The sequence below is a fragment of the Lichenostomus cassidix genome, unplaced genomic scaffold, assembly GCF_008360975.1.
Source record: "Lichenostomus cassidix isolate B80296 unplaced genomic scaffold, HeHo_3.0 HiC_scaffold_43, whole genome shotgun sequence".
NCBI classification, from domain to species: domain Eukaryota; kingdom Metazoa; phylum Chordata; class Aves; order Passeriformes; family Meliphagidae; genus Lichenostomus; species Lichenostomus cassidix.
The window spans coordinates 724,181-752,028 of NW_028147635.1; the positions used below are offsets into that span (position 1 = coordinate 724,181).

Sequence of the window (27,848 nt, forward strand, 5' to 3'; positions counted from 1 at the left end):
TGGAGTTGTGCTTGAAGCCTTTCCTGCACTCAGGGCAGCGGAAGGGCCTCTCCTCTGTGTGAATCTGCTGATGACTGAGGAGATTGGAGCTCCTCTGAAACTTCTTCCCACACTCAGAACACTCGTAGGGCCTCTCCCCAGTGTGGATCCTCTTGTGATTGAACAGGTTTGAGCTCTGGCTGAAGCTCTTCCCACATTCCCCACATTCATAGGGTCTCTCCCCTGTGTGGATCCGCTGGTGGTCCATAAGGTGGGAGATCTTTCTGAAGCTCTTCTCACATTCCCCACACTTGTAGGGCTTCTTGGTCTCATGAAGCTTCTCAGGAATCTCCAGCTCCGAACTTCAGCAGAAGCTCTTGCCAACTTCCTGGCACAGGGTGGGTCTTTGCTCTTCAGAGCTCCCTGGGCTGGGTTTGCAGCCTCTCCTTGTGCAGCATCTCTGGGGCTTTTCCTCCCAGTTTGATTCCTGGGTCACAGAGCTGCTCAAAGTGGCCTCTTCCATGAGGTTCTGCTCTAAGGATTTGTCCTCCCTGGTCTCTCTACTCAGCTCATTGTCTGGGGAAGGAAGGACAAGGAGAGGATTTGGGATTTGCCTCCATGCCAGAGGGAAGGGGAAAGAGATCCCCCAATCCATCCCTACCAGACAGAGTCAGCAGCAGGGTTGTCCTGCAGCCAGGGGTGATGCTGGGCTGAGAGATGGAGGAGAAGAGATCAGGAAAAGGGGCAGTGACTTCCTCCTCACCTGCCTGGCTGTCCTGGGGCATCTTCCTCTCCCTCAAAGCATCCTCCTCCATCTGGCCAAGTTTTGGGAAACGAAAATCCTCGTCTGGGAGAAAAAAAGGTGTGAATGCCTTGGGCTGGGGGTTTCTCCTGCCCAAGTCTATCTCTAGAAGTCACCGGGTGTTTTGTGTCTATAAATTCCTCCTAAAATAAGAATGAGTTCAGAAAAAGCCTCCCAGGAGTTCCCCCTTTCCAGTCTCCTCTCTATGGGGTTCTGGGGTTTCCCATTCTCAAAGCTGATGGGGCTCCCATGGGTCCTGGGGATCCCCTTCTCCTGGGTCCTGATTAGGGATGCTGTGGGGTTTCGGTGCTCCCAGGGGTCCCTTCTTCCCTGGTTGTGCTTTGGCTCCAAGGGCTCCCAGGGTCCCCCTCTTCAGGCTCCCCCCACTCCAGGCACTCAGGGCTTCCCCCTCTCCCCATGGCCCCTTTCAGTGTCACAGTGTCCCAGCCCTGCCTCATCTCCAGCCTCCCCCACCCCTCCAGGCTGCCAGGGGTCCCCCAGCTCCGGTATTGCCCCTCTCTGCTCTCTGCACTCTGAGAGTGTTGCGTTCCACCGCCCTGGGCTCTCTCACAGATCCCCAAAACGATTGGCCTGTCCTGCTGATAGCAGGAAATTCCCAAACAGATCCCCCAATATTCCACCAAAGGTGCATTTATGGCTCAGCCTTGGAGTCCTGCAAGATCCAAACCTCCCCTTTAGCCCAAAATATCCCAGCCCGGGACATGCAAAGATATCTGGCACTCACTTCCAGAATCTGCAAGTTCCAAACATCCCTCAAAAACTAACACCCTCCCAAAGACCCTCCGATAGCTTTGGGGTGAGCTTCCCCTCCCTGGTGACCTGTGGAATGCAGGGGGGGCAATGATCCCAGAGCCAGGGGTGCTGCAGACACAGTGGGTGGTGAAACCTCATGGTTCTCCTGCTCCTCCTTTTCCTGCTCCTCCTCTCTCCCTCCTCTTCCTCCCACTCCTCCTCTGCTCCCACCCCAGAACCCCCTTCCCCTCCCTCCTCTGCCCCACGGCTGCTGCAGCACTGGCTGCTGGGTGGGGGGAACCCCCCGATCAGCCCCAGGGATGGACAGGGGGCTTGGGGACCCCCAGTGCAGATCCACCTCCCCCAGAGCCCCAGGGAATTGCTCTGGGGATCCAGTGCTGGGGGACAGGGCTGGACCCCCACGGAACTGCCCTGCTTCCGTGCCAACCCCACCTTTCCCTCCCCTCTCCTCCCCCTTCCCATCCTTCTCCCAATCCACAGACCCCTCCCAACTCCATTTGGGTGTCCCATCCCCCTCCCGCTCTCTTGGGGATCCCAGCCCCCTCTTTTCCTCCCCACTTCTCCCCCTTTCACCATCGTCCCCTCAATCCCCAACCCCCCCTCCCCTATGACTGGTTTTGGGGGTTCCAGGCCCCTCCTGCCCACTCTGGGGGTCCCAATCCCCATTTCGCTCCATTTGGGCTCCCAGCCCCCCTTCTCACCGCGCCCCCCGCTCACCCCGCGGCCGGGGGGACTCCCAGCGCCACCAGTGCCACCAGTAGGGCCCCAGCTGCCCCCACACGCTCTTGCCGTGCCCAGCGCCGGTTTTGCAGGTGCCCAGAGCCCCAAAGCAGCCCAAAGCGCTCTGCCCTGGGGGGTCCCCAAAGCGGCCCCGCCCCGCGCGGCACTGGCAGCACCAGTCCGGAGCAGTGCGCAGCGCGGGCGGGCGGCATCAGCCATGCCGGGCAGCCCCGGGCAATGCCCGCGGGGCTCCCCCCGCACTCGGCCCCCAGTTGCCGGGACAGCAAGGGGGGCCCGGCCTGGGCGCCCCCCACCTCCCCCCTCCCCAAATTCCGCTCCCGGGGGCGCTGGGGGCGAGGGGGAGCGCAGGTGGGGTCCAGAGGTGCCGGAGCCACGTGTCCCCCCGCTGCCAGTGCCACCCCCGGAGGATCAGGGGTACCCCAAAACTCCCTCACAGGTGCCGGATACCCCGCAAGCCCCTAAGGAGTGGGGTCCCCCCGGCTTCATCACCCCCAACTTTCGGCTGCCTCATCCCAGGCCCCATTCCCCCCATCCCCCTCCCCCAGACTTCATCCCACAACCCAATCCATATCCCACCCTTACCAGGCCTCATCCCATCCCATCCCATCCCATCCCATCCCATCCCATCCCATCCCATCCCATCCCATCTCTCCCGGCAGCCGCCACCGGGACCCCTGAAAAACTCTCGTCTAGGGGACTCCTCCATATTCCCCCAAGGGGCATTTGCGACTCTCATTTGGAGTCCTGCAAGATCCAAACATCCGCCCCAGTCCCCTCCCCCCACCACCCACCCAACTCTCCCAGGAGCAACCAAAGATATTTGGCGCTCGGTTCTGGAGTCCTGCAAGGTCCAAAAATCTCCCCCCCCAAAAAGAAGCGCAGGCACCGCCCAAGATATTTGGGCCGAGCTCCCCTTGCCCGCTCACCTGCGGGATGTCCCGGGGGGGCGATGCTCCCGGGCTGAGGGCTGCGGACACAAAGAACAATAGACGCACGTGGTCATTCCTTCTCCTGCTTCTCGTGCTGCTCCTCCCCTCCTCTTCTTCCCCGTTCTTCCCCCTTTATCCCTCCTCTTCCTCCCGCTTCCCCTCCTCCATCCCTCCTCCCCACCCGCTCTTCCTCCTCCTCTGTCTCTCCTCCTCCTCTCCTGCCCGCTCCTCTTCTTCCTTTTATTTCTGCCTCCCATCCCCGCTTTGTCTCACATCCCCCCTGGTCCATCCCGTGCTCAGCAGAGCATCCTGTGCTCTGTCAGCACTCTCTGCTCCTTCGGGAAGGATTTGGGATTCATGCCAGGCACAGACACTGAACCTCACCCCAAAGTGCCCCGGTGCCATTGCTGTCCCCTCGGCGCTGGGCAGCTGCTGTCCCAGGGGAAGCAGGGACACAAAGGAAGCCAAGTGCAGCCCAGCCGCCTGCGCTGATCCAGACGAGCCCCAGGGACAAGGTCCTGCAGAGCCACACGGAGCCCTCGGCTCCTGGCTGGGAACGGCTTGTGTTGTGGCTGCCCCAGCAGCCAGAGCGAGTCCTGGAGCTCCCCCAGCTCCTGCAGCAGGACCCAGGTTCCACCTGCTCTGCCAGGCCCTGGCCAGGGGCCAGCAGATCCACTGGCTCCATGCAAAGGGGGAAGACAAGAAGGATGCATTGGATGCAGCCCCCAAGGACCTCGAGCAAATTGTTCAGGAACATCCAGACCTTGACCTGATGTTTGCAAAGCTACAGCTGGCAGAGTTCTGTGGCACAGGAAACCCAGCACGGGAAGAGGAGATCTACAAGGAGCGGCAGGAGAAACACCCTGAGCCTCAAAGGCTGCTGCACTCTAAATCTCTGCTGGAGAAAGTTCTTCCTCTCTGGAAAGAGATCCCGGGATGAGGTAAAAGCAAAGTTCGTGGCTTGTGACAAATTTTCCATTGCAGGAAGAGCAGAAGAGGAACTGCAGGTGGAGGTTGGGAGCCTGGGAAGGAGGAAGGGGTGTGCAAGGTGGTTTTTTAGGGTTTGTTTTAGTTCTCCTCCTCATACTGTGATTTGCTTGGGTTTGGGGGGTGTTTGGTCACTGCCCCACCCCAGCCATTGCAGCCTCTGGTCCAGCCCCAAAGTGGCTGCCAAGCCTTTGGCACCCTGAAAACCCCACCTGTGAGAGGGAGCAGAGCAGGTAAAGGCTGTGACACAGGTGTGACACTGACATGTCCCACAGCTCCAGAGCTCACAGCAGCTGAGATGGAGCTGGATCCAAGGCTGGGACTATGGATCTCTCCCTCCCTCCCTCTCTCTTCCCCTCTCTCTTCTCCTGACATTCTCTTCTCAAAATCTGGATAACTTGAAATTGAACATGTTATAGTTAGCTGTGACAGTGCTTTGTGAAATGCATTACTGTAATTCCAAGTTTAATATAAGGTATATGCTAAGTGAAATACTATTCTTCTGTCAAATTGTTAGGTCACTGGTTATAAATTAGGTTAAATAAAGTGCTGTTCTTTTGCTAAGTTTTTATTTTTAAGATAGAAGTTAAGGTTAAGCTATAAGTTAAGTTCTCTTAAGTTTGAGGGCTGTTAATCTTTCAGGCCATATTCCTTTTATCTTTTTCCCTCACTGTCTTTTTGTCAGATGCACCTAAACACACCCAAACACACACACACACACACACACACACACACACACACAGACAGACACACACACACAGTGCCAGTTCTCAGTTCATTTCTGGTTTGATTGCCTGGATTTGCTTGGTTTTGTTGTTACTTTTTCCCCTGGTGTGCCTGAACTGTCCAGTCAGGAGTTGAGTGACTCTTGTCAAGGAACTTCGTTGTGCTGTTGCTTAATATTAAATCTGGTTTTTGCTGATTCCTTGCTGGGGATTTTTTAAGTGCTCTCAAGCCCTCGTTCATAAGAGGGTGAAGGAGCCCTGGGCCAGGCTCTCGCCCTGGGGAACACAGGGACACTGCTGGGGGTCCCTGTCCCCCTGTCCTACCCCCCAGGGCCCTGTCCTCCCTGTCCCTGTGTCAGGCTCTGGGGGTCGATCTCGTGGAACATCCTCTGGGGGAGGCTGTGGCACTGGGGGGCAGGGGGGACCTGGGGGGACAGGGGACCCTGCTGTGCACGAGCAGTGTTGGACTTGTCTGGGGGAGCTGTGAGGGGGGCTGGGGTGGAGTGACTGCCCCAGTGATGTCATATAGCTACCCAGTGATGTCACACAGCCACCATGTGATGTCACAGCCTTCTCTGTTATGTCACAACCCCTCTGAGATGTCACCCAGCAACCCTGTGATGTCACAATCCTGTCTGTGATGTCACAGCCTTCTCTGTGTCATCACACAGCCTGCTCTTAGATGTCACAGACAACTCTGTGATGTTACACAGCCACACTGTGATGTCACATCCTGCTCTGTGATGTCAGACAGAGCCACCCTCCATGATGGCAGTCTTCTTTGCAACCACACAGCCCCCTTTGTGATGTCACAGCCCACTCTGTGTCACAGCCTGCTCTGTGATGTCACACAGCCACCCTGTGATTTCACAGCCCAGTCTGTGATGTCACAGTCAGCTCTGTGATGTCTCAACCTACTCTGATTTCAGAGCCCTCTGTGACATCACAGCTCACTCTATGTCATGCAGCCACACTGTGATGTCACAGCCTGCTCTGTGATGTCCCACAGTCCCCTCTATGATGCCATAGCTGCTCTATGACCTCACACAACCCATTCTGTGATGTCACACAGCTCCTTTCTGACCTCACAGCTGCTCTGTGGCTCTCTGACACAGCCCCAGAGGTGCCCATGGCTATGACACAGCCCCCTCTGGGCCATGGCACAGCCCCTGCCAATGCTGAGCACCTGTGAGCTCTGGGTGTGCCCTGCTGGTGTCCCTGAAATGGCCTGGCAGTGCCCCAGCCCTGCTGGGCTGTGCACAGGAGCTGCTCCTGGGCAGAGCTGTCTCTCTGCAGTGCTGCCGCTTGCCAGGAGCTCCTCTGTGCCAGGAGCCCAGCCCAGCTCAGCAGCACAGCAACAGCACAGGGACTGGAATGACCCTCGTGGGGCTTTGGTGCTGTTTGCATCACACTCAGTCCCTCAGAGTGTGTGCAAAAAACTTCTCAAGAAGTCAAACATAAATTGAAACATTGAAGTTCCTTGTAGTGTTAATGAGTTCCACTGAGGGACATGACTGAGCAAGTGTCTCATTTGGGGGTCACCTGATCTAAAGCACACGTCCTCCCAGAGATAAAGGGTGTAATGTTGTTTATTTTCAGGAAGCAAGCATTATTATAGACAAAAGCACTGTTCACGCCACACACGGGTACATATGATTGGATAAAAGGTACTGTTCACACGCCTAAACTAACTCGCTAATTGGTTATAAACTTTTAATCACGCTCTCTGAGCATTAGCTAAAGCTCTGCCTATGTGACTGCTTTATCTCGTTTAACATTCTTTTATGATGCTCCCATTCTTGGCTCTTTACGTTTCGTTATCTCCTGGGAAAGAGTCTTCAGAGTCGGTCACACAGCTTGAATTGAGCTTGAGAAACATATTGATATGGCCTCGCTCTGCGAGCCAGGCTCCAACATGTCCCCAGGCTGCAGTTGGAGCAGAACACTGCAGGCAGTGATGGCAGGTGGGGACAAGCAAGGCAAAGGTGTCTCTGATGCTGAGCCAACCTGGATGTGTTTCATGAATCCAAAGCGCCAAGCCCTGAGCCCCAGCCCCTGGCAAGGCAGATCCTGTCCCTCCCTCAGTGCTCAGGGCTCTTGCCAGGGCACTGGGATGTGGGGATGTGCAATGGCAAGGGCAGGACCATGGGGTGGCCCCTGCCAGGCTGCTGGGCAGGGACAAGGAGGCCATGAGGCCCCAGGGCTGCAAGGGTCACTTGTGTCCTGCTGGCCTCAGGGCCAGGGACAGCAGCCATGGCCAAAGTGCTGCACAAGTTGGCTCTGTCAGGGCCTTGCAGCTCCTGCACATCCCTCTGCCCTCTCCAGCCCAGGCTGTCCTACGCTGTTCATGCCCTGTGCCTCTGTCCCTGCAGGCTGTCGTCATCCCCCGGCTGCCCCACCTCGCTGGCCCTTCCTTCCCTGACAGCTCTGCGTCCTGCCTGGCTCTGCCTTGGCACACAAAGCCTTGGGCTGATCCAGACTCCTAACAAACCATGGCTCTGCCTTGATTTCCCTCTGGTCTAATGCTGTTCATTAGGAAGTTTTTTTTTAGTTATGGAGAAATATTTCAAAGAGCTTCTAATAAATATGCATACCTAGTTTAAAGGGTGTATTTTTCCCTTTAGAGAAGTGGTGATTGCAGCATTCAGTGACTGACATTGATCCAGGGTCTCCCCTAAGGAGGTCTGGCCTGGTCAGAGGAGCTGAGCCTTGAGGTCTGGCACAGTGTGGACAACCTTGCTCCACATTCCCCAAACACATTCTGTCTCTCCTCTCTCACCTGGGACCTGCTTTACTTGCAGAACTGGCTGCACTCAGGCTAAGGGGAGTTCTCTTTTCTTTTTCTTTTTTTCTTTTTTCTTTTTTGTTTGTTTGTTTGAAGCAATCTCAAGATCCTAAGTTTCCCCACTGAAAACAGACACTCTCCTCAATTGTTTGCCAAGCCCAAGCTGCCACTAAAGAGGTTCCTCTTCCCCAAGGCAGAACCCTGCAAGAAATGTTTTAGACACACAAGAAGTTCTACAATAAACCCTAATCCAGGGTTCAGTGAAGGCAGAATTAGACCAAGTGCTGAAGGGCAGACAAGCTTTGAACTCCTTGCAGCTCAAAGTACCCAGGGGCTTGTTGAGAGGTGTGTGAGTGAGCCAAGAGTGAGGGGAAGGGACATGCAGAGAGCCCTGGAAGTGCTTGTGTGCAGACAGGCTGCTGGGAAGGGCACTGCAGCCCTGCCCTGGGCCAGCTGTGATGCTGGATTCTCACGCCAACCTGCACTGGGCCACTGCAAGGGGCTGTTGCCATGGCCACTTCACTGAGCCCACGGCAGCAGCCCATTGCTCAGGGCTGGTGTCACTGCCCAGAGCCACAGGGGATCCATGGCTGGGGTTTGTGCCATGGCCACCTGCCCTGTGCCGCGCTGGCTGGGCAGGCGCCGCGGAACCAGCAGCAAAGCCCAGTGCCAGGGCCAAAGGCCAGGTCAGCCTGACAGAAAGGGTCAGGGCTGGGGACTGTTTCCATGGCAACCAGCACTGGGACACCACACCTGGGTCACCTGTCATGGCAGTTGCCATGGAAACCTCTTGGAGGGACTGATGCCAGGGACACTTGCCCTGAGACACTGCTGGGCTCGGGTGCCATGGCAACCACCATAGGGCATCATTGGTACAGAGGTTGCTATGGCAACCAGCACAGAGCCCCCTTCCTACTGTCCAATGCCAGCACAACCTTCAGGAGACACTTTGCTGAGGTTGGGTCCATGGCCAACAACCTTTGCCCTGCTGGGATGGGGATTGTCACGGTCAGAAAGGAGCCTGTGGAGCCGTGGTGATGCTGGATGGCCATGGGGTGCTGCTTTGGGTGGGGCAGAGGGAATTTCCTTCCCAGGGCTTTCCTGGGGCTGTGCTTTGGGGCTGTGCTGAGCACAGGGTTGATCACACACTGATGGTTTTGTTCTCGCTGAGCTTGCACAGAGCCAAGGCCTTTCCTGCTCCTTGTCCAGCCATGCTGGGGAGGGGCTGGGGGTGTGGGGGAGGTTGGGAGGGGACACAGGGGGACAGGTGACCCCAAGTGACCCCAGGGATATCCCAGACCATAGGACATCACACTCAATGTGTAAAGTGGGGGAACAAGGAGGAAGGGGTGACATTTGGAGTGATGGTTTTTGTCTTCCCAGCGAACACTTGGGCAGGAGGGGATCCTGTTTTGCCAGTGGTCAGGGTGAGCACCGAAGACACAGACAGCAACTGAAGGAACAGTGTAATTTATATAAATGCAAAACTGTAAAGAATTACAAAACTATAAGTTCAACAATGTACAAAATCATTTGCAAATTATCACAACAGGAGAAGCTCAGCAATGCACACAGTCATCTCTACCAAAGATTGCCTGAAGTGATTTAGAAAGATCCATCACCAGTTAGCCTCAGACTTTACCATCACCCAGCCCCACACATCAGCTGGGGAAGCTGTCACAGCCAAGGACTGCAGAGCCACTCTGGACACTGGGAATTCCTGCAGCTGTGTCCAGCCACAGGTGAGGCTTCCAACCTCGCTGGGAGAGAGCCCAGCTTGGAGAGTGCTGAACAAACAAACTGACAGCACTTCCAGTGCAGGAACATCTGGATTCATTCTCCTGATTGGTTTCTCCCAAAGCCTGGCCAGGGCTCAAGGAGGAACCAAGAGAGTTGACTTTGATCCTACACCGTCAAACAAGGCAAGATGTGGCCTTGTCCAGTTTCTAAATACAGAAAGGTAAAACCAGGTTTCACCAGTGAACAGATACATAGATCATATTGCTAATAATAGTTCAGTAATGAGCAGTTTCAAATATAACCTTTGGTTGGAAGGTTCATCAAGAGGTCACTTTGGCTCAGGGCCTGTTGTTCAGGCCTTGGTTCTTCAATTGGTCCTTTGACCAGCAGATAAACTACAACCTTCATAATCATTCTTTTGATAACAGTCTTAGATTTAGGTGTTAGGTGTAAAGGCATTGTCTCTTGTTCTTCAATTAAGTGCTGTTCAAGTTCATTACTCAGAGCTATAATTTGCATTCCTTTTAAAACATATATAATTATTTGCTATTTTCTATGTTCTTTATCAAATCCCCCTTTTTCTTGAGACTGTGTCTCTTTTCAGAAAAGTCTCAGTGCTCCATTTTTTAGCACAAAGTGTCACAACAACTCTAACATGGAATCATAACACACCAAGCGCACACACTGCAATGATTACAGTCACTGCCACAAATGCATCTCACAGCAGCCTCCAATTTGGCAGCCATGAAGCCAATCCCACCAGGGAGAATTTTCTTCTTTCTGCCACTCTTCTACTGCTCTTTCTGTTGAGGTCATTCCTTACTGTTGGACTACAAACCCATCACTGATACAAGTGCAACATTCCTGTCCTAGAATAGCACAGGTTCCTCCCTGGACAGAAAGCAGATAATCCAAGGCCATGTGGTTCTGTAGAGCTCCCAGTTTGTGTTTTTTGGAGCTCACAGGAGGTGCTATTCAATATTTTAACATTACAATTTGCTACTTCAAATAATCAATTTAGCTCATTAACGTAAATTCCATAGGACAAGGCAATGAACATGGGACACAGGATGAACCAGAATCTTTGGCTTTCTGAAATCAAAGGCACTCTTTGGGTGGGAAATATTCCCTTGGCCCCAGCTCTTCCCTGTGGTTGTTGCCAAAGTACCCAAAAGGGTGGCACTGCAGCTGAGAGTGGTGTAACACTGACGCTGAGCAGCTCCAGCACCCCAAGCTCTATTGACATTGTGAGTGATGTTCAAGCACAGAAATCCTTTCACATTCTGGCCTCTAACAGGGTAGGTTTGTCCTGAAGGCAAATCATACTGAATCCTGTAAAATTGATAAATGTATTCCTCTGTTCCACAGCACAGTTTTCTTTAATTATCCCTTCACTGGCTCTGTTACAAGTCAGAGCCCATTGACAGAGTTTTGCCACCCTGTAGCGTGGGCCCTCCAAGGGAATCCTGTTCCTCCCAACATTAGTTGAGAACATACCCAGCAATTAGTTGAATTTAATATTTTGCCTACTTTGAACTTTATATTTTCATAGGAATTCTTATGACTAATCCCTTGGTGACACTTTAGAGGTGTTTCTGGCAAACAAAGATTCTGGTTGACTATCAAGATACAACTTACAGCTGCAAGCAGTACTTCAGTGACAAGGTTATTCATTCTTTTTTCTCAATCTCATTCAGGTCAGGAACAATAGTTCCATTGTCCATGGAGCTGGCTCCTTTTTCATTCCACAATAATGCCCCCAAGGTCCTTTGCTGTTCAGCTTCACCGCGGTGTCTGTGGGTAACAAGGCTTGGTGGGATCCTTTCCCCTTTGGCTGCAGAGCTGCCAGGTCCCAGTCCTTGAGGTGCTCCAGGCTCCTGGCTGGAATTCCTGTGGAAGGCACTCAGGGTCACATCAGCCTTCACATGGAGCCCTGTGGATCAGAGCATTTTCCAAAGGGAACGTTGGGGCAAACAGGGAGATTTGGTCTGGCAGGATCTGTGAAACAACATCCTATAACATCTACTTGTTCTCCCATAGAACACTTGGCTGCAGGGACATATTCCCATTGTTCCTGCCCAGGTTTCAGGATTAAAACTGTGCTGTCTTTCCCCAGAGCTGTTCCTTCAGCTGGCTCAGGAGGGCCATCTAGCCTCTGGACCCACACTGTGGCTCAATTATTAGGACTTCTGGATCCAAACCCTTTATCTTCACAAGCAGTACTGATTTGAGGTGGATGTCCTTTTTTCCCAACTGTTTTTAAAGCTGTATTATCAGTAATTGTCCTATCCTGTCATGGGGTTGCATAATCAAATCTTGTTCACTATTTTTAACCAGAATTTAATTTCTTCTTGATTATTTGTATTGATTACACCTCCCATGACATGAACACTTTGCAAGGCCAAGCTGCAGTGAGCAGTTATCAAACCAAAGTGTCCTGGAGGATCTGAATTCTTGTTTTGGTATTGATAACTCTCATTTGCTTCTGATTTATCCTCATTAAATCTAATGCATAAAGGTCCAGCCATGCAGCTTCTGAAGTGGACCTGTAAGGAGTTCTCCATCAGGACAGGTTCCCATCTCCTCATATTTTCATCTGCTCTTTAACAAACCTTTCATCCGTTCCACAAATCCTGCAGCTTGTGGCAAGTGTGGTATATGAAAAACCCAGCAGCCTTAATCACTTTATTTCTCACAGTAACAGACAAATCATTCCATATCACAGTATCAGAAAACCCTACAAAAATAGACAATTTCATCCCATCCTCCTTTATTCATTATACATAAACTCGCCAATTTTCCCACTGATGTTCAGGTCCTGACCAAACATTTTCTGTAGGGTATTTAGTGTTACATCCCTGAGCAGCAGAAGGTAACAAACTGTCAGCATTATTTCATATGATTATTTAGTTTGGATCTCTCTATATATATACATACATGCATATTTTATAATATTTTTACATATAATTTTTATGATATATATTTATTTATTTATTATATTATTATATTATTTCACTTGCACAAAGAAATCTGAGCTCAAGATTAAAAACTTCTGTTGCTCCATGTGGGAGCATTCCTAAACCAATTGTTCCTTCTGTTGGTGCTTTTTCCAATATACTGTTAACAAAATTTATCCTCATCTTCCCAAACCCACAAGATCTTTTCCTTTTTCCATATGCAATTTTGGATGCATTTTAATACATCCAGTGGATCAGCTGCTTTTAGCTGACTTCCCCATTGCTCACACGGTGCTCTGATCTCAGCCCACTCCAGAGCCAGCCAACTATAGGGAAGGTTTTCCCAACCAGGAATCTTGGATGGGACCAATTCCTTACATTTACATATAAAAAGTGACATTTTGCTGTGATCTGGACAGACTATGCCAATTTTGTTTTGCCAGTGGGCAGGGCCAGCACCAAAGACACAGACACCAACTGAAGGAATCAGTGCAATTTCCTATAGTTCAGAGCAGCAAAGAATCACAACAGGAGAAGCTCAGCAATGAACCCAGTCATCTCTACCAAAGATTGCCTATAATGATTTAGAAAGATCCATCACCAGTTAGCCTCAGACTTTACCATCACCCAGCCCCACACATCAGCTGGGGAAGCTGTCACAGCCAAGGACTGCAGAGCCACTCTGGACACTGGGAATTCCTGCAGCTGTGTCCAGCCACAGGTGAGGCTTCCAACCTCGCTGGGAGAGAGCCCAGCTTGGAGAGTGCTGAACAAACAAACTGACAGCATTTCCAGTGCAGGAACATCTGGATTCATTCTTCTCTTGGATTCTCCCAAAGCCTGGCCAGGGCTCAAGGAGGAACCAAGGGATTTGACTTTGACCATATACCCCCAAACCAGGCCAGATGTTGGATTTCATGGCCTTGTTTAGCTTCTAAATACAGAAAAGTCAATACATGTTTCACTAATTAGTGGATACATCTATCACAATGCTAATGATCATGAATATTTTGTTAATGAGTGGATACAAGAATAACCTTTTGTTGGAAGGTTCATCGAGAGGTCACCTTTGGCTCAGGCCTGTTGTTCAGGCCTCAGTCAGGCCTCTTGTTCAGGCCTTGGCACTTCAGGGATGTGGTTTAGTGCTGGGCTGACAGTGCTGGGTGAATGGCTGGGCTTGATGAGCTCAGAGGTCTTTTCCAACAGAAACGACTCTAGAATTCCAGGAATCTGCTCCATTCAGCCTGGTCCATGTTAGCAGCATTACTTTGCTCAGAAAGTTCCCTCTTGGTCAGCTCTTGAGGCCTAAGGCTTCAGGCCCTCTAGCTCCTGGTGCTAAGTTGCTCATGCTGAACAAGACGACTCAGAGAGAAGAATACAGTTCATCTAATTCCTTCTGGGACACTGAGAGGGGAGGGTGTGAAAACAGGAGCATTGCTTGGTGTCACCTCCTCTCTGCCCTTCAGGCCTTTCAGTGCTCTGAAACAGCCAAGAGCTTTCTTCAAGAGTGCAAGGAAGCAGCTGTTCCTTCTGCCAGGTCTGGCTCTCTCCAGTCTCTGCACTTGACTGCTTTTGTCCCTCTTGCTGTGCCCTCTGTTCCCCCTCTGCTCGCTGGCTGCTGCCCAGGACTGTGGAACTGGCCCAGATCAAGTGCTCGAGAGCCTCATTTCTCTGCCCTTGGAGCTGCCTGGGCACAGCAGCCTTTTCCATCTGTAAGCTCCATATGGACAGGGAGTGCCCAGCTCCGTTCCTTGCACAACCTGCAGGAGCCCAGGGCCTGCCATCTCAAGTCCCTGCTGGCACTGAGGGCTCCCAGGTGCCTCAGGCTGCTGTGACACCACTGCAAACAGGAGGCAAGAGTGGCAGGGGCTGTGCTCAAAGTCAGCTCCATTTGCTGCTGCTACTGCTGCTGCTGCTGTGGGGTCATTTGTCCAGCCCTGCCCCAGACTCAGGGATCAGCTCCAGGCCCTGCTGCTGCTCCCTCAGGATCAGTCACAGTTTAGTTGTTGCTCTCAATGCCAGCAGAAGCAGTGGCTGAAGCAGCAGGTGCTGACAGTGCCCCAAGCCCCAGGGCCAGTGGGAAGGGAGCTGCTTCACACGAGAACCAGGAGCAAAGGACATTTCTTTGTTAGGACATGTTTTCTGGTTTAAGAAAAGAAAAAGAGAAAAGAAAAAAACCTAGATGAAATACGAAAAATAAAAACAAAACTCAGCTGTGTAGTGTAAAATCTTCTGTAACTTTGGATTAAGAGGTAACCGATCTTCTGTAAAAGAGAGGTCAATTATTTATTTTGTCAATGTCCCAACAGCATGGATCTATCTTACTGACTCTCAGCAGCCTTTTTTAACAGATCCTGGGGTTGTTTCCAATATTAAGTTATTTTAAATTGTGGTTGAAGCAATAGGAAATTGATTGTGCCCTGCCAGCTCTGAGCAGGACTGGGAATCCAGATTCTGTTGATCCCCATCTCATTAAGAAGATGTCCTTCCTTCTCACCCTGTGAACGAGCTGTGCATTCCCTTTGAAACTGTCAGTGCTTTCTTAAAGATGCAAACTCCCACTTACAACTTTTTGCTCTGGTTTGGAAGTGGAGAAGGGCAATTCTTCATTCACCAACTCCAGACTGCACTGCCTCAGGAACAACAGCCCACTCGCCAGGTTTGGCTCACTCGTGGCACTTCTAGAGGAGGAAGAAAGTGCAATTGCACAATTCCAACCCAAAAAGAAGCAAGAGTGGGACAGACAAAACATCCTGTGGACATACAGGTGTTCAGCTGGGACTGTGGAGTGTTGGGGTTCTTGCCAATTGGATGTGTATCCCTCACTGCAATCTCTGGGCCTGCAGGAGGGTCTCACTCACCTGCACAAGCAGAAAGCTCCGTCGGTGTGCTCAGAACAGGCTCGTCTGATGCAGAGCTGTCAGAGCAATGGGAGGGCAGAGCAGGCCCAGCCGTGCTCAGGGCTGAGCCCCAGCAGAGCCCTGGCAGAGCCCAGAGCAGCCTCAGCATCTGCAGAGCTCTGCTGGAAGGAGAGAAACCAGAAACTGCCCGTCAGCTGAAGGCTCCTGTCCCCCTTGTCCCAACTGCCCGCAGTGCCCAGGCCATGCTGGCTGAGCTCAGAGCTGTGCCCAAACCTCCCCATCATTGCTGCCTGTGGGAGGAGAGCAGGAGGGCAGGACATGTGCCCAGCCTCCAGCCAGCCATGGCAGATCCACCTCCTCAGCAGCTGCCCAGAGCCAAAGAGCAGCTTGGCAGATGACTGAAGAAGTTGTAGCATGCAGCCCAGCAAAAGGGGAAAACTTTTGGCGCCCAGCCAGGTTGTGCAATGCACAGATGTGGGAGCATCCCCCTGGCTTTGAACTCACCTGTAAATCAGGTGTGGAGTGTGTCTTTGAAGAAAGTGCCAGAGTCAAAGCTGATCATCTTCACCTTGCACGTCGCCAGGTCGAGGTAGAGGTTGTCATCCTTGAAGTCCTCCTGGTGTCTCCAGCTGCAGCTCCACCTGGTGCAGCATCTCCAGGGGCTCCTTCTCCTTCCCTGGGGGCCACACTAGGCTGTCAGTGTTCTGCCCAGGGCCCCAGCCAACAATGCACCAGGACAAGATGTGTGGAGCTGTTACCTGCCAGGCCCCTGGATCAAACTGTGCACGTGGATCTCTCCCATCTTCTAGGGCAGATGAAGATCTCGCATCCAAGGGTCGTTGAAGAGGTCCTCCAGCGATGGCCTGTCCATGGGTTGCATGGACAGACACCTCTTAATAACATCTTGGCACTCTGAGGAGAGAAACCAGAAACTGCCAGTCAGTTGGAGAAGGCTCCTGTCCACTTTTCCCTCCCCGTTCCCATGCCCAGGCCATCCTGGGTGTGCTAGAACTGTGCCTAAACTTCCCCAGGCATTCTCTGTTTTGGAGGAGAGCAGGAGAGCAGGACATGTGCCACCTCCTCAGCAGCTGCCAGAGCAGGATGCTCATGAGCCTGCTGCTCTCTCCCAGCACTGGTATTCCCCCTGTGCCACAGAGATGAGGATCCACCTTGAGAGAGCCGTCGTGGGAACAAGATCCGCCCCCAGATGATCTCCTGGCCCCTCCTGAATGGGTGCTTCCCGACGACCAGGTGGTACAGCAGGAGGCCCAGGGTCCAGATCGTTGCTGCCCCACCGTTGTAGAATTTGAGGTGGATCCACTCTGGTGGGCTGTAGGACAGGGTTCCTATGGAATACAGATGGAGTTCATCAGGGGATGCTGCTGCTCCCAGAGCCTCACCCCACATCCCTGGGCATGCAGGGGCTGCACCACTGGCACACAGGGTGACCTGCTGCCCTCTCGCCAGCACCTGTGACTCATGTACAAACTTGGGGTTGGAAAAGAAGCTACTGGTGTTGGAATGAGGCAGCAGAAGCCCTGGGGAGATCCAACCATGACACGCAAAATAAAACCATTCCCAGAGGTGGGAAAAACCACTCTCATCCCTCTCTGCATTGCCCCCGAAAAACACTTACAAGCCAAGGCAAACAAGGGGAGTGGAGCAGTCCAAGCCCTTCCTCGCCTGCCTACCAAACTGTCTGGGGCATGGGGTCTGACACCCCTCACTGCTACACTCATTGGAGTTTGTCAGACTGACTGCCCCAGCCCCAGCCCAGCCAAGGGCAGAGTGGGTGGTGAAGGTGGTCAACAGGGCTGCAAGCTGCCCCCTTCGACCCCCACCCAAAAGTAACTTGCCTGAAGAGTTAATCCCATGCCTGGCAGCTACAGGAGAAGCCCTGGTGCTACACCCAGGCTGGACCATGAGATGCCCAGGAGCATCCCCTGGGAAGGCTCACCTGCAAATTGGGTGTAGGCTGTGTCTTGGAGGAAGGCGCCACAGCCAAAGTCAATGAGTTTCAGCTGCATGGTGTCCAGGTCGAGCAGGATGTTCTCGGGCTTGATGTCCCTGTGCAGCACCCCGCAGCTGGTGCAGTGCCGCACAGCCTCCAGCACCTGCCGGAACATCCCCCGTGCCTCCTCCTCCGGCAGGAACCTCCGCTCCGCCAGGAAATCCCAGAGGTCCTGACAGCGCTCCGGACGCTCCAGCACCAACAGGTAGTCGCTGGGGAGCTCAACCCACTCCAGGAGCTGGATGACACCAGCACAGCCAGTGGACACCTTGTGCAGCAGCACGACCTCCAGGGGCGCACGGGTGCCATCGGGCTGCGGGAGGACCACGATGCCATCAGTGGGGCTGAGGCCATGCCATGGCTCTGGGACCCCTCACCCAGCCCGGGATGCTCTGCGCCCCCGCTCACCCCACGCCCGCTCTACCTCCCTCGAGGCGTCCTGGCAGCTCCCACCCTGCCGGGCCCCGGCTTATCCCCGCCCGGCACGGCCCGGGTTCTGCCGCTGGCCCCGCTCACTCACCAACTCGCCCCAATGATGGATGCGATCCCTCGAGACACATTTGATGGCCACCTGCGAGCAAGAGAGAGCAGCGGGCTCAGCTCGCCGCCCGCCCTGCCGAGCTCCACCCTCCTCCTCCTCCTCCTCCTCCTCCTCCTCCTCCTCCTCCTCCTCCAGCCCCGCCACTCACCGGGGCGCCGTCCGCTAGCCGCGTCCCCGCGTAGACTCTGCCGAACCCGCCTGTGCCCAGCAGCGCACCCAGCCGGTACCGCTCCTGCAGGGCCTCCTGCGCCTTCCCTGCGGGCGACACGCGGCCGTCACCGCTCGGCCCGGGGCCACACACGGCCCCCGACCGCCTCTGCACCACCCCGGGCCGGGCATCCCCCTCTGAACAGGGCATGGGCGGCTCGGGGCCGGCGGCCGGACTGCCGAGCAGCGGAGCTCGGGCCGGGGAAGGCGCAGCGCGGGCGGCAGGAGCGGCCGCGCCGTGTGTGTCCTCCTCGGGCCCCGGGAGGAGCCGGTAACGGGGCCGGAGCTGGGTTCGGGGCCGGGGCCGAAGCTGGGGCCAGGGTCGGGGCTGGGGCCGAAGCTGGGGCCGAAGCTGGGGCCAGGGTCGAGGCCGGGGCCGCGGTCGGGGTCGGCACTGGACCCTGCGTCGGGGCCGGGGCCAGGCTCGGGACAGACGAAGCCAAAGGGTGGCGATGCCGCCCCAGACCCAGCCACTGATGCCCGCCCAGCAGCGCCACAGCCAAGCCCGGCAGAGCCGGGCAGAGGCGAGAGCGCGGCGGGACGCCCAGGGGCGGGGAGGGGGCAGCCCCGCCCGGGGCCGGGGGCGAGCCTGGGGCATGGCCCGGGCTGGAAGGGGGAGAGGGAGGGCGAGAAAGGAGGGGACACAGGGAAAGGGACACTGGGAGAGGCTGTGGGACAGGGGGAGAGGGAGAGGAGGAGCAGGATAAAGGGAAGGAGGGGGTCCTCAAAACTCTTCAGTCGCTGCTGCCGCCGCTGCCGCCGCTGCCGCTGCCGCTGCCGCTGCTGCAACTGAAGCTCTGGGGCAGTTAGTCCGAGTGGCCGTTAGTCCGAGTGGCCGTTTGTCCGTTCCCCGCTCGCCCCCGCGCGCCCCACGGCCGAGCCCTGCGCGTCCCCGGGGGCAGCCCCTGAGTCTGTCCAAACACGGGAACTTTGCCGTGTTCAGCCCACATCCAGAGGCTTGACTGCTGCACAGTGGCACAGCAATCCCCTTGGCTGCTCTGTGCATTGTCCCTGCTGAGGGTCAAACACTAGTGGAGCACATTCCCTGTCTCTAGAATTCATACCTCACCCAAGCACTGCACTTGTGTCTCCAGCATTGCTTTCCAAGCAGAACGGGGAAAGACAAACTGTGTAACTCATGGTATTACAGAGAGTCTAAAACATGCTAAGTCATAGATCTTCGAGGTGAGATCCATTTGCAATTAATGGGATGGAGAAGTAGTGCAACATGGAAAAGGGGTGCATAGAAATAAATAGAGGAAAACATCTTGAATTGTTTCTTTACCTTTTCTTTTCACTTCTTGAAAGCTGTTTCAGTTTTTCAGGAATCTTCTCCACAGTCCTGTTCGCTCTTTTCAAGAACCTTTCCTGGAGGGAATGAATTGCAGGGATTATTGGGCTGAGCTGGCCCTGGCCGGGTGCCTGGTGCCACCAAAGCCATTTTGTCACTGTCCTCAGAGGTGCAGGACACAGAACCCAGGAGGAAAGGCTCGTGGGCTGGGATAAGGGCAGGGAGAGGTCACTCACTGGTCACTGTCAGGGGCACAACAGACACAAGCTAGGGAAATTAATGGAATTGATTTCTAAGCAAATCACAGTATGAGGAGAATTAAAACAAGCCCTAACAAAACACCTTCCCCACCCCTTCCTCCTTCCCAGGCTCCCAGCCTCCACCTGCAGTCCCTCCTCTGCTTTCTCTGCAATTGGAAATTTGTCACCAGCCACAAACTTTGCTTTAGCCTCATCTCGGGATCCCTTCCTGGAGAGGAAGAACTTTGTCCAGCAGAGATTTAGAGTGCAGCAGCCTTTAAGGCTCAGGGTGTTTCTCCTGCAGCTCCTTGTAGGTCTCCTCTTCCTGTGCTGGGTCTCCTGTGCCACAGAACTCTGCCAGCTGCAGCTTTGCAAACATCAGCTCAAGGTCTGGATGTTCCTGAACGACTTGCTCGAGGTCCTTGGGGGCTGCATCCAATGCATTCTTCTTGTCCTCCCCCTTTGCATGGAGCCAGTGGATCTGCTGGCCCCTGGGCAGGGCCTGGCAGAGCAGGTGGAACCTGGGTCCTGCTGCAGGAGCTGGGGGAGCTCCAGGACTCGCTCTGGCCGCTGGGGCAGCCACAACACAAACCGTTGCCAGCCAGGAGCCGAGGGCTCCGTGTGGCTCTGCAGGACCTTGTCCCTGGGGCTCGTCTGGATCAGCGCGGGCAGCTGGGCTGCACTTGGCTTCCTTTGTGTCCCTGCTTCCCCTGGGACAGCAGCTGCCCAGCGCCGAGGGGACAGCAATGGCACCGGGGCAGTTTGGGGTGAGGTTCAGTGTCAGTGCCTGGCATGAATCCCAAATCCTTGCCGAAGGAGAAGAGAGTGCTGACAGAGCACAGGATGCTCTGCTGAGCACGGGATGGACTCAGGGTGGACAGCTCCGGACTGGTGCTGCCAGTGTCGCGCGGGGCGGGGCCGCTTTGGGGACCCCCCAGGGCAGAGCGCTTTGGGCTGCTTTGGGGCTCTGGGCACCTGCAAAACCGGCGCTGGGCACGGCAAGAGCGTGTGGGGGCAGCTGGGGCCCTACTGGTGGCACTGGTGGTGCTGAGAGTCCCCGGCCACAGGTGAGGAGCTCTGGGGTAAGCTGGGAGAGGAGCAGGGGGATGGGGCTGGTAGATGGGAGAAGGGGTGCTAAAAGGTGGGGTGAGACCCCCCTAACCGAGTGGGAGTGGAACCCTGTAAAAATCAATGTTTACCAAATATGTTAAAAGCCACTAAGAATGAAGAGGGATGGATGAATTAGCTTTTGTAATGAGGGAAATAAAGGAAAAAACCCACAACAAAACCCACTGGGGGACTGAGTCCAGGATATCTAATCTCTGAAATTCTCTGCTTGGTGTGGGATAGAATGAAATTGCAAAATCGGTAACAGTGAATTGTTCAATTTATTTAAAAACAATCCCATAAACAGGAAAAGGCCACCTCCTGGTACAGTTAAACAGGGAAATTCACCTGGAAGTTACTGGAAATCGATTTCTCCAAATTACCCAGACAAATTTGGAATCAGTGTCTTTTGGTATTGGTGGACAAATTTTCTGGATGGCCAGAGGTCTTTCCCTGTCGCACCAATAAATCCAGGGAAGTGGTAAAAATTATGCTTAATCAATCATACCAAGATTTGGTGGCAACTTGGTTTGTCTTCAGAGAGAAGCCTCCATTTTATAGCAGATGTGGTGCAACAGCTGAGCAAAACCCTGGGTATAAAAAGGGACTGACACAGCCCTAGGTGACCACAGGTGAGTGGGAAAGTGGAAAGGATGAATCAGAATTTGAAACAACAAATTAGGAAAATGTGCCAGGAAACCTCTTCAAAACAGCCACAGACCCTTCCTCTGGCTCTTCTGTGAGTCAGAATTCAGCCAGGGACAAAAACAGTGAATTGCTGTTGGGGCAGCTGTACCAAACACCATCAGTTCCTGGAGAAATCCATCCAAAGGGAGAAACAGATTTAAATCTATACCTGGTTTCTTTAGGAAAGGTGGTTTATAACCCTGTCAGGACCAGTTGCTGTGGATGTCCCTGTTGATCCATTCCAGTCTGGGGATTTTGTGTATGTAAAGAGTTGGAGCTCTGAACCCTTGAAGGAAGAGTGCAAAGGAGCTTTCCAAGTTCTCCTGGTAACCTACACTGCCCTCAGGGTGGAAGGAATTGAACCCTGGGTTCATCACAAGCAGGTAAAACCAGCAACCAGACATTAAATACAGCAGAGAGAAAACTGACTGATACCCTGGACCCTGCAGGTTATATATATATACACTACTGGTTTAGGTATCAAATATGATTTTCTAAGGGGATACTGTTTATTGGATCTAGATGAAGATGATGACTAATTGCATATTTATAATAACAATAGAAATTATGTTGTTAACCTCTGGGGAGGGGAATGTGATCTTAAAGTTAGTGCAAGATTTTTGCAGATTACAGAATGTAACACCTATAACAGCTTGTTTGCCGACACATTTTCTCTGCAGAAAATCCAATTCCGTGGGGAGCTTTAGTCAGTGCTTTGACAAAAATCTGGGAACACGTGTGGGAAGGAAATAGCACCCAGGGCAAATGGAAAGGGATGGCAGGAGAATATTCCTTCCAAAGGAATTCTTACAGATCAGAACGATACTGTTGAGAATTGTAATATCTCAAAACTGGACCTGGAAATCACCTCAGGAAATATCTATTGGCTGACAGATTGCACTGATACCCCTTGGGGATGTCAAATTTCAGAAGTATGGAACAGCCCTCAGACAGGACAGTGGGAATATATCCAGCCAGTTCAGTGGTGTCTGGACTGGGAAGGGAGCCCAGGCCTCCCAGAGGACCCCTTACAGGTGGGTATAAAATACCCTGATTTAATAAGGCCAAGGCCAAAGGATCCCAGGGCAAAGGAAAAGTGGAATTGCATTTAGATAGACATTTGAACTGTTTGGAATCCTGAGGTACAGTGGCTCATGGCTGTGGCCCAGGCTCTGAGGGTGGGATGTGTCTGTAGAAATTATTCTGCCTTTCTTAATGACACCTGTTAGGTCTCACCTAACAAACAGTTCAGCTTGGCGAGACACAGACTGTCAGCAGGACATGGTAAAATCATTAGTTCACTTAGGGTGGGTGGGAAGTGATGGAATTTGGGGCACACATTTGCCCTTGGGGGAATCAAGAGCACAATGGACACTTGGGGTTTTAAGGTTATGTTCCTTGTGGAAGGAGTCACCCCTGGGAACCCAGCTGTGGGGAAAGGTTAAAGGGGATGAAACTTGGAAACATCCCACTATGGGAACTGCAGTGGGATGGATTTTAGAATCCATCTTTACTCCTCAGAGATCTTTCTTTAGGAACAGACCAAACACACACCATTGGACTGCAAATGGGAACTTTAGTGAATGCAACTCAGTTGGGGTTTACTGAAATAAATGAACAGTTGAAAGCCACAACTAAAATGACCTTACAGAACAAACTGGCATTAGATCTTTTGCTGTTACATGGAGTATGTGGATATTTGAATTGAAACAACACACTTGTTGTGTGCACCTTCCAAATGTGATGCTGAATTGGATGATCAGGTAGAGAGGATAAAATTGGTTGCTGCATTCAGCAGGGAATTAAGGGGAGGGTTAGAAAGTAACTGGTTAAATAAATTATTTAAAGGACTTGGATTTTCTCTGACTGCTTGGTTGGCCTTACTTTTGTAAAGTATAATTGGGATCACAGTAATAATTGTGATTATGACACTTGCTTATGCTGTGTGAAGAACATGGTTGGGAATGCAGGTGAGGAACTCACGGGATGTGAGTAAAAGAGCAGAGTGAGGCTTGTGAAGGCTTGAAGGGAAGAGAAGCTTCCCAAGCCTCAAAGAGGGGGAAAGTTGCCAGATGAAGAATCATTTGCACCTGCTGGGTTCATACAATGCTTATTCTCCAGAACCCCCTGGCCCCTGGAACTACACCATGCTTACTGTGTAGGAAGCAATCAGCCCAGGTGTGCCAACTTCTACCAGCTCACCAGGCAGTCAGGTAGGACTTTGGGGTCACCAACCACCAGGGACCACCAAAGAGAGCCCCAGGACAGAAGAACAGATGTGCAAAGGGTGGGGGAAATATGGTAATGATTTTTGGGAAAGATTATCATATGTAAGTTTATTCTGGGACAGTCATTGAATATGTATGTAAAGTACAGGCTATAAACAGGAACTTTCCTGTGCTCAGCATGCACAGCTTTGGGAGGAGCTCTTCCCTGTGCATCTGGCCAAATAAAAAATGCTGCTGCTTAATGCTGCATTGGGGTTAAGGAGGTTTTTATTTTACTGAATTTTTGGTGACACCTCTGTGGTTGTGTCATAGAACCACAGAGCAGCTGTGATGTCAGAAAGGTGCTGTGTGACATCACAGAATGGGTTGTGTGAGGACATCGAGCAGCTACAACATCATAGAGTGAATGTGTGACATCACAGAGCAGGCTGTGACACAGAGGAGGCTGTGTGACATCACAGAGAGGTGTGACATCACAGGATGGTGATGGGACAAGGTAGAGTGGGCTGTGAGATCACAGAGCTGCCTGTGGGACATCACAGAGTAGGCTGTGACACTGCAGGGTGGTGCTGTGACATCACAGATGGGGCTATGATATCACAGAATGGGTAGTGACATCAAAGGCGGGGTGTGTGACATCACAGGGTGGCTGTTACATCACAGGGCAGGTGTATGAAATTACAGGGAGGTGTGACATCATAGAGTTGCCTGTGACATCACAGGGTGGCTGTGTGATGCAACAGGGGACTGGGTGAGGTCACTGGGAGGTTACTCCACCCTGCCCACCCTCACAGTTCCCCCAGAGAAGTCCAACACTGCTGATCTGACCCCAAGCACTGTCCCACCTGCAGGATCTGCTTCCCATCAGCCTCTTCCTCCTGCAGCCCCAAGCCCAGGTTGGTGCTAAACAAAGGGCACTGGCTCAGGGTCATCCCCTGGCGGGGGCTGTGCACCCCCTCTGCCCCCTCCCCAAATTCCCTCCTGGGGGGAGCAGGAGCTGGGTCAGGAGCCCTGTGGGGAGGGAAAAAGAGGTGACACTGGGATGGGGGGGTCACACACACTCTCAGAGACACACATGACCCCTGTGGACACCCTTCACCTTCTCCTGCAGAGCCAGGAGGATGAACTCCAACATGGAGCCCCCAAACCCCAGCAGCACCTTGGGGGGTGGGGTATGGTGGCAGCTTTGGGGGTCTGGGTTTGTCATGACCACTCAAAAACCCTCTCCCAGCCCCACAGCCACTCCCAGGCCCCTCAAACCACCCAACAGCTCCTCCTAGGATGCTCCCAAACCACTCCCTGCAATATCAATGGGCCCAAGAGCCACCATAACCCCATTCCCATCTCCCCCTACACACACCCAAATTCTCTCCAAGTCACACAGCCCTGCCAGGACCCCAAACCTCTCTCACAGAGCATGCCAAACTCCCTCTCAGCACCACAAATGCCCCCAAAAGCCACAAAAGCCCCTCCCAACCCCCCCTAGGATTCCCTAAACCCCCTCCCACCCCCCATGGCACTGACCAGGAGAGGCTGGTGAACAGGAACATCCACAGCTGGGAGCAGCTCAGGCACTTCAGCAGTGATTTGGGCACTTTGGGGGGCACATCCCACATGGGGAGACCCAGGCCAGGGACTGGGACAGAAAACCGGAATTTCTGAACAACAGATGGGCTCAGGTGCACACATTCTGCCAGCACAACTATGAGACTGTTGTCCTGTCCCCCAGCCTGGGCAGCCCCAGAACATCCATATTTAAGAAGCAATCAAAACAATGTGAGCAAGCACTTCTTTTTAGACAGTGGATGAGGAGGAGGTGAGAATATGTGAGGGAAAACAACATGGAGACACCAAGGTCAGTGGAGAAGGTGGGGGAGGAGGTGCTCCAGGCACCGGAGCTGAAAATCCTCTGCTGGCCGTGGTGAGGACCATGGTGAAGCAGGTTGTCCCCCTGCAGCCCACGGGGTCCACAAGGGGTGCAGAGATCCACCCACAGCCTGTGGGGAGGTGCTCATGCTAGAGGAGCAGGTGGATGCCTGGAGGAAGCTGTGATCCAGTGGGAGTCCCAGTGCAGGGAAAGGCCTTGTTCCTTGGGATGGAAACAGCCTGGCCTGGGCTCAGAGCTCTGAACCCTGTGGACAAGAACTCATGGGGCAGCAGATTCCAGTGGCTGCTGCTTGAGGGATTGGACCCATAGCAAAGAAGTTTGCAGAGGACTGTCTCCAGTGGGAGGGACCCATGGCTAAATAGAGGACTCCTCTCCCTGAACAGCAGAAGAAATTTTGGTCATGGACTGACCAAAAAAAACCCATACCCTGCCCGCCACAACCCCCTGCGCTATTGGTGGGAAAGAGGAAGAGGGTGAGCAGAGAAACAGTGTATTAAGAGCTTATCTTTAGTTCTCATTTGCCTCCTCTGACTCTGTTTAGGGTTAGGTTACCAATAAACCACTTTGCAACTTTAAGTTCTCAATCTGTTCTACCCCTCAGTGCATCCTGCCTGGTTCATTATCTCGACTCATGAGCCCTCTGTGTGTGTGTGTGTCTGTTAGGGTTTTTTTTTTCCCTCTCCTCTGCACAGCTGCAGCAGGGGAGAGAAGAGAAAGCAGATTTCGTAGGTGCCTGGCATTTGGCCAGGGTCAAACCACAATACTGGGTCACTGGCAGTGTGGGTCACCAGGGCTCTTCCCAGGGTGGGTCCTACAATGGGGGATGAATACGGAGCAGTGCATGAAGCTCTTCCCCCACTCGGGGCACTCGCAGGGCTTCCCTTACTGGTGCCTCCGTCGGTGTTGGGTCAAGTGAGAGCTCCTGGAGAAGCTCTTCCCACACTCGGGACAGCTGTAAGGCCTCTCCCCAGTGTGGATGCGCCAGTGCCTGATGAGGTGGGAGTTGCGCTTGAAGCCTTTCCTGCACTCAGGGCAGCGGAAAGGCCTCTCCTGTGTGTGAATCCGCTCATGGATGAGGAGATCTGAGCTGGTCTGAAACCTCTTCCCACACTCGGAACACTCAAAGGGCCTCTCCCCTGTGTGGATGCGCTGGTGGGTGATGAGGTGGGAGTTATGTTTGAAGCCCTTTCTGCAGTCAGGGCAACGGAAGGGCCTCTCGTCTGTGTGAATATGCTGGTGTAGGAGGAGAGCTGAGCTGGTCTGAAACCTCTTCCTGCACTTGGAACAGTCATAGGGCCTCTTCCCAGTGTGGCTCCTCTTGTGACATATCAGGTGGGAGCTGTGGCTGAAGCTCTTCCCACATTCCCCACACTCATAGGGTCTCTCCCCAGTGTGGATCCTCTTGTGACGGATCAGATTGGAGCTCTGGCTGAAGCTCTTCCCACATTCCCCACACTCATAGGGCTTCTCCCCGGTGTGGATCCGATGGTGGTCCATAAGCTTGGAGATCTTTCTGAAGCTCTTCCCACATTCCCCACACTCGTAGGGCTTCTTGGTCTCATGAAGCTTCTCAGGAATCTCCAGCTCTGAACTCTGGCTGGAGCTCTTGCCAACATTCTGGCACAGGGTGGGTCTTTGCTCTTTAGAGCACCCTGGGCTGGGTTTGCAGCCCCTCCTTCTGCAGCATCTCTGGGGCTTTTCCTCCTGGTTGGATTCCTGGGTCATGGAGCTGCTCAAAATGGCCTCTTCCATGAGGTTCTGCCGTAAGGACTTGTCCTCCCTGGTCTCTCTCCTCAGCTCGTTGCCTGGGGCAGAAAGGACAAGGAGAGGATTTGGGATTTGCCTCCATGCCAGAGGGAAGGGGAAGGAGATCCCCCCAGTCCATCCCTACCAGGACAGAGTCAGCAGCAGGGTTGTCCTGCAGCCAGGCATGATGCTGGGCTGGGAGATGGAGGAGAAGAGAGCAGGAAAGGGGCACTGACTTCCTCCTTACCTGCCTGGCTGTCCTGGGGCATCTTCCTCTTCCTCACAGCCTCCTTCTCCATCTGGCCAAGTTTGGGAATGGGAAATCCTCTTTTGGGGGGAAAAACAAGGTGTGAGTTCATTGGGTTTCAAGATTATTCTCTCCCCAGTCCATCTCTAGAAATCACTGGCTGTATAGTCACTGTAAAAAACCTCTTGTCTAAAAAACCTCTGAAATGCTGTGCTGGTTTAAACTGGCAAGAGAAATGGATTCCCCCAAACTGCCCCAAAAAAGATTAAGATGGGAGTCACAATCCACCAAAGAGATTACAAGAAATACAATGACACAGCTTTAACTCACAAAGGCAGAGTATAACCAGGCACCCTCGGAGAAGAGCAGCATGGTG

The 27,848-nt window shown here is 53.2% G+C and overlaps 3 protein-coding genes and 1 pseudogene across 4 annotated transcripts in view; 1 reads left to right on the forward strand and 3 right to left on the reverse strand.

The window, feature by feature from the left end:
* The window catches only part of LOC146421070 (uncharacterized), a 391,077-nt gene that overhangs the window by 148,977 nt on the left and 214,252 nt on the right, over window positions 1-27,848 (reverse strand). The gene's annotated exons all lie outside the window — the stretch shown is intronic.
* LOC146421075 (uncharacterized) overlaps window positions 1-27,848 on the forward strand; it is a 79,515-nt gene that overhangs the window by 45,738 nt on the left and 5,929 nt on the right. The window lies entirely within an intron of this gene.
* Window positions 16,035-19,136, reverse strand: LOC146421077 (serine/threonine-protein kinase pim-1-like; annotated as a pseudogene).
* On the reverse strand, window positions 26,192-27,524 carry LOC146421078 (uncharacterized). Its single transcript, XM_085047607.1, has 2 exons — window positions 27,473-27,524; window positions 26,192-27,284 (listed from the first exon to the last, which is right to left on the reverse strand). Exons 1-2 carry the CDS (start codon window positions 27,522-27,524, stop codon window positions 26,362-26,364), a joined length of 975 nt encoding a protein of 324 aa, XP_084903733.1. The 3' UTR covers window positions 26,192-26,361.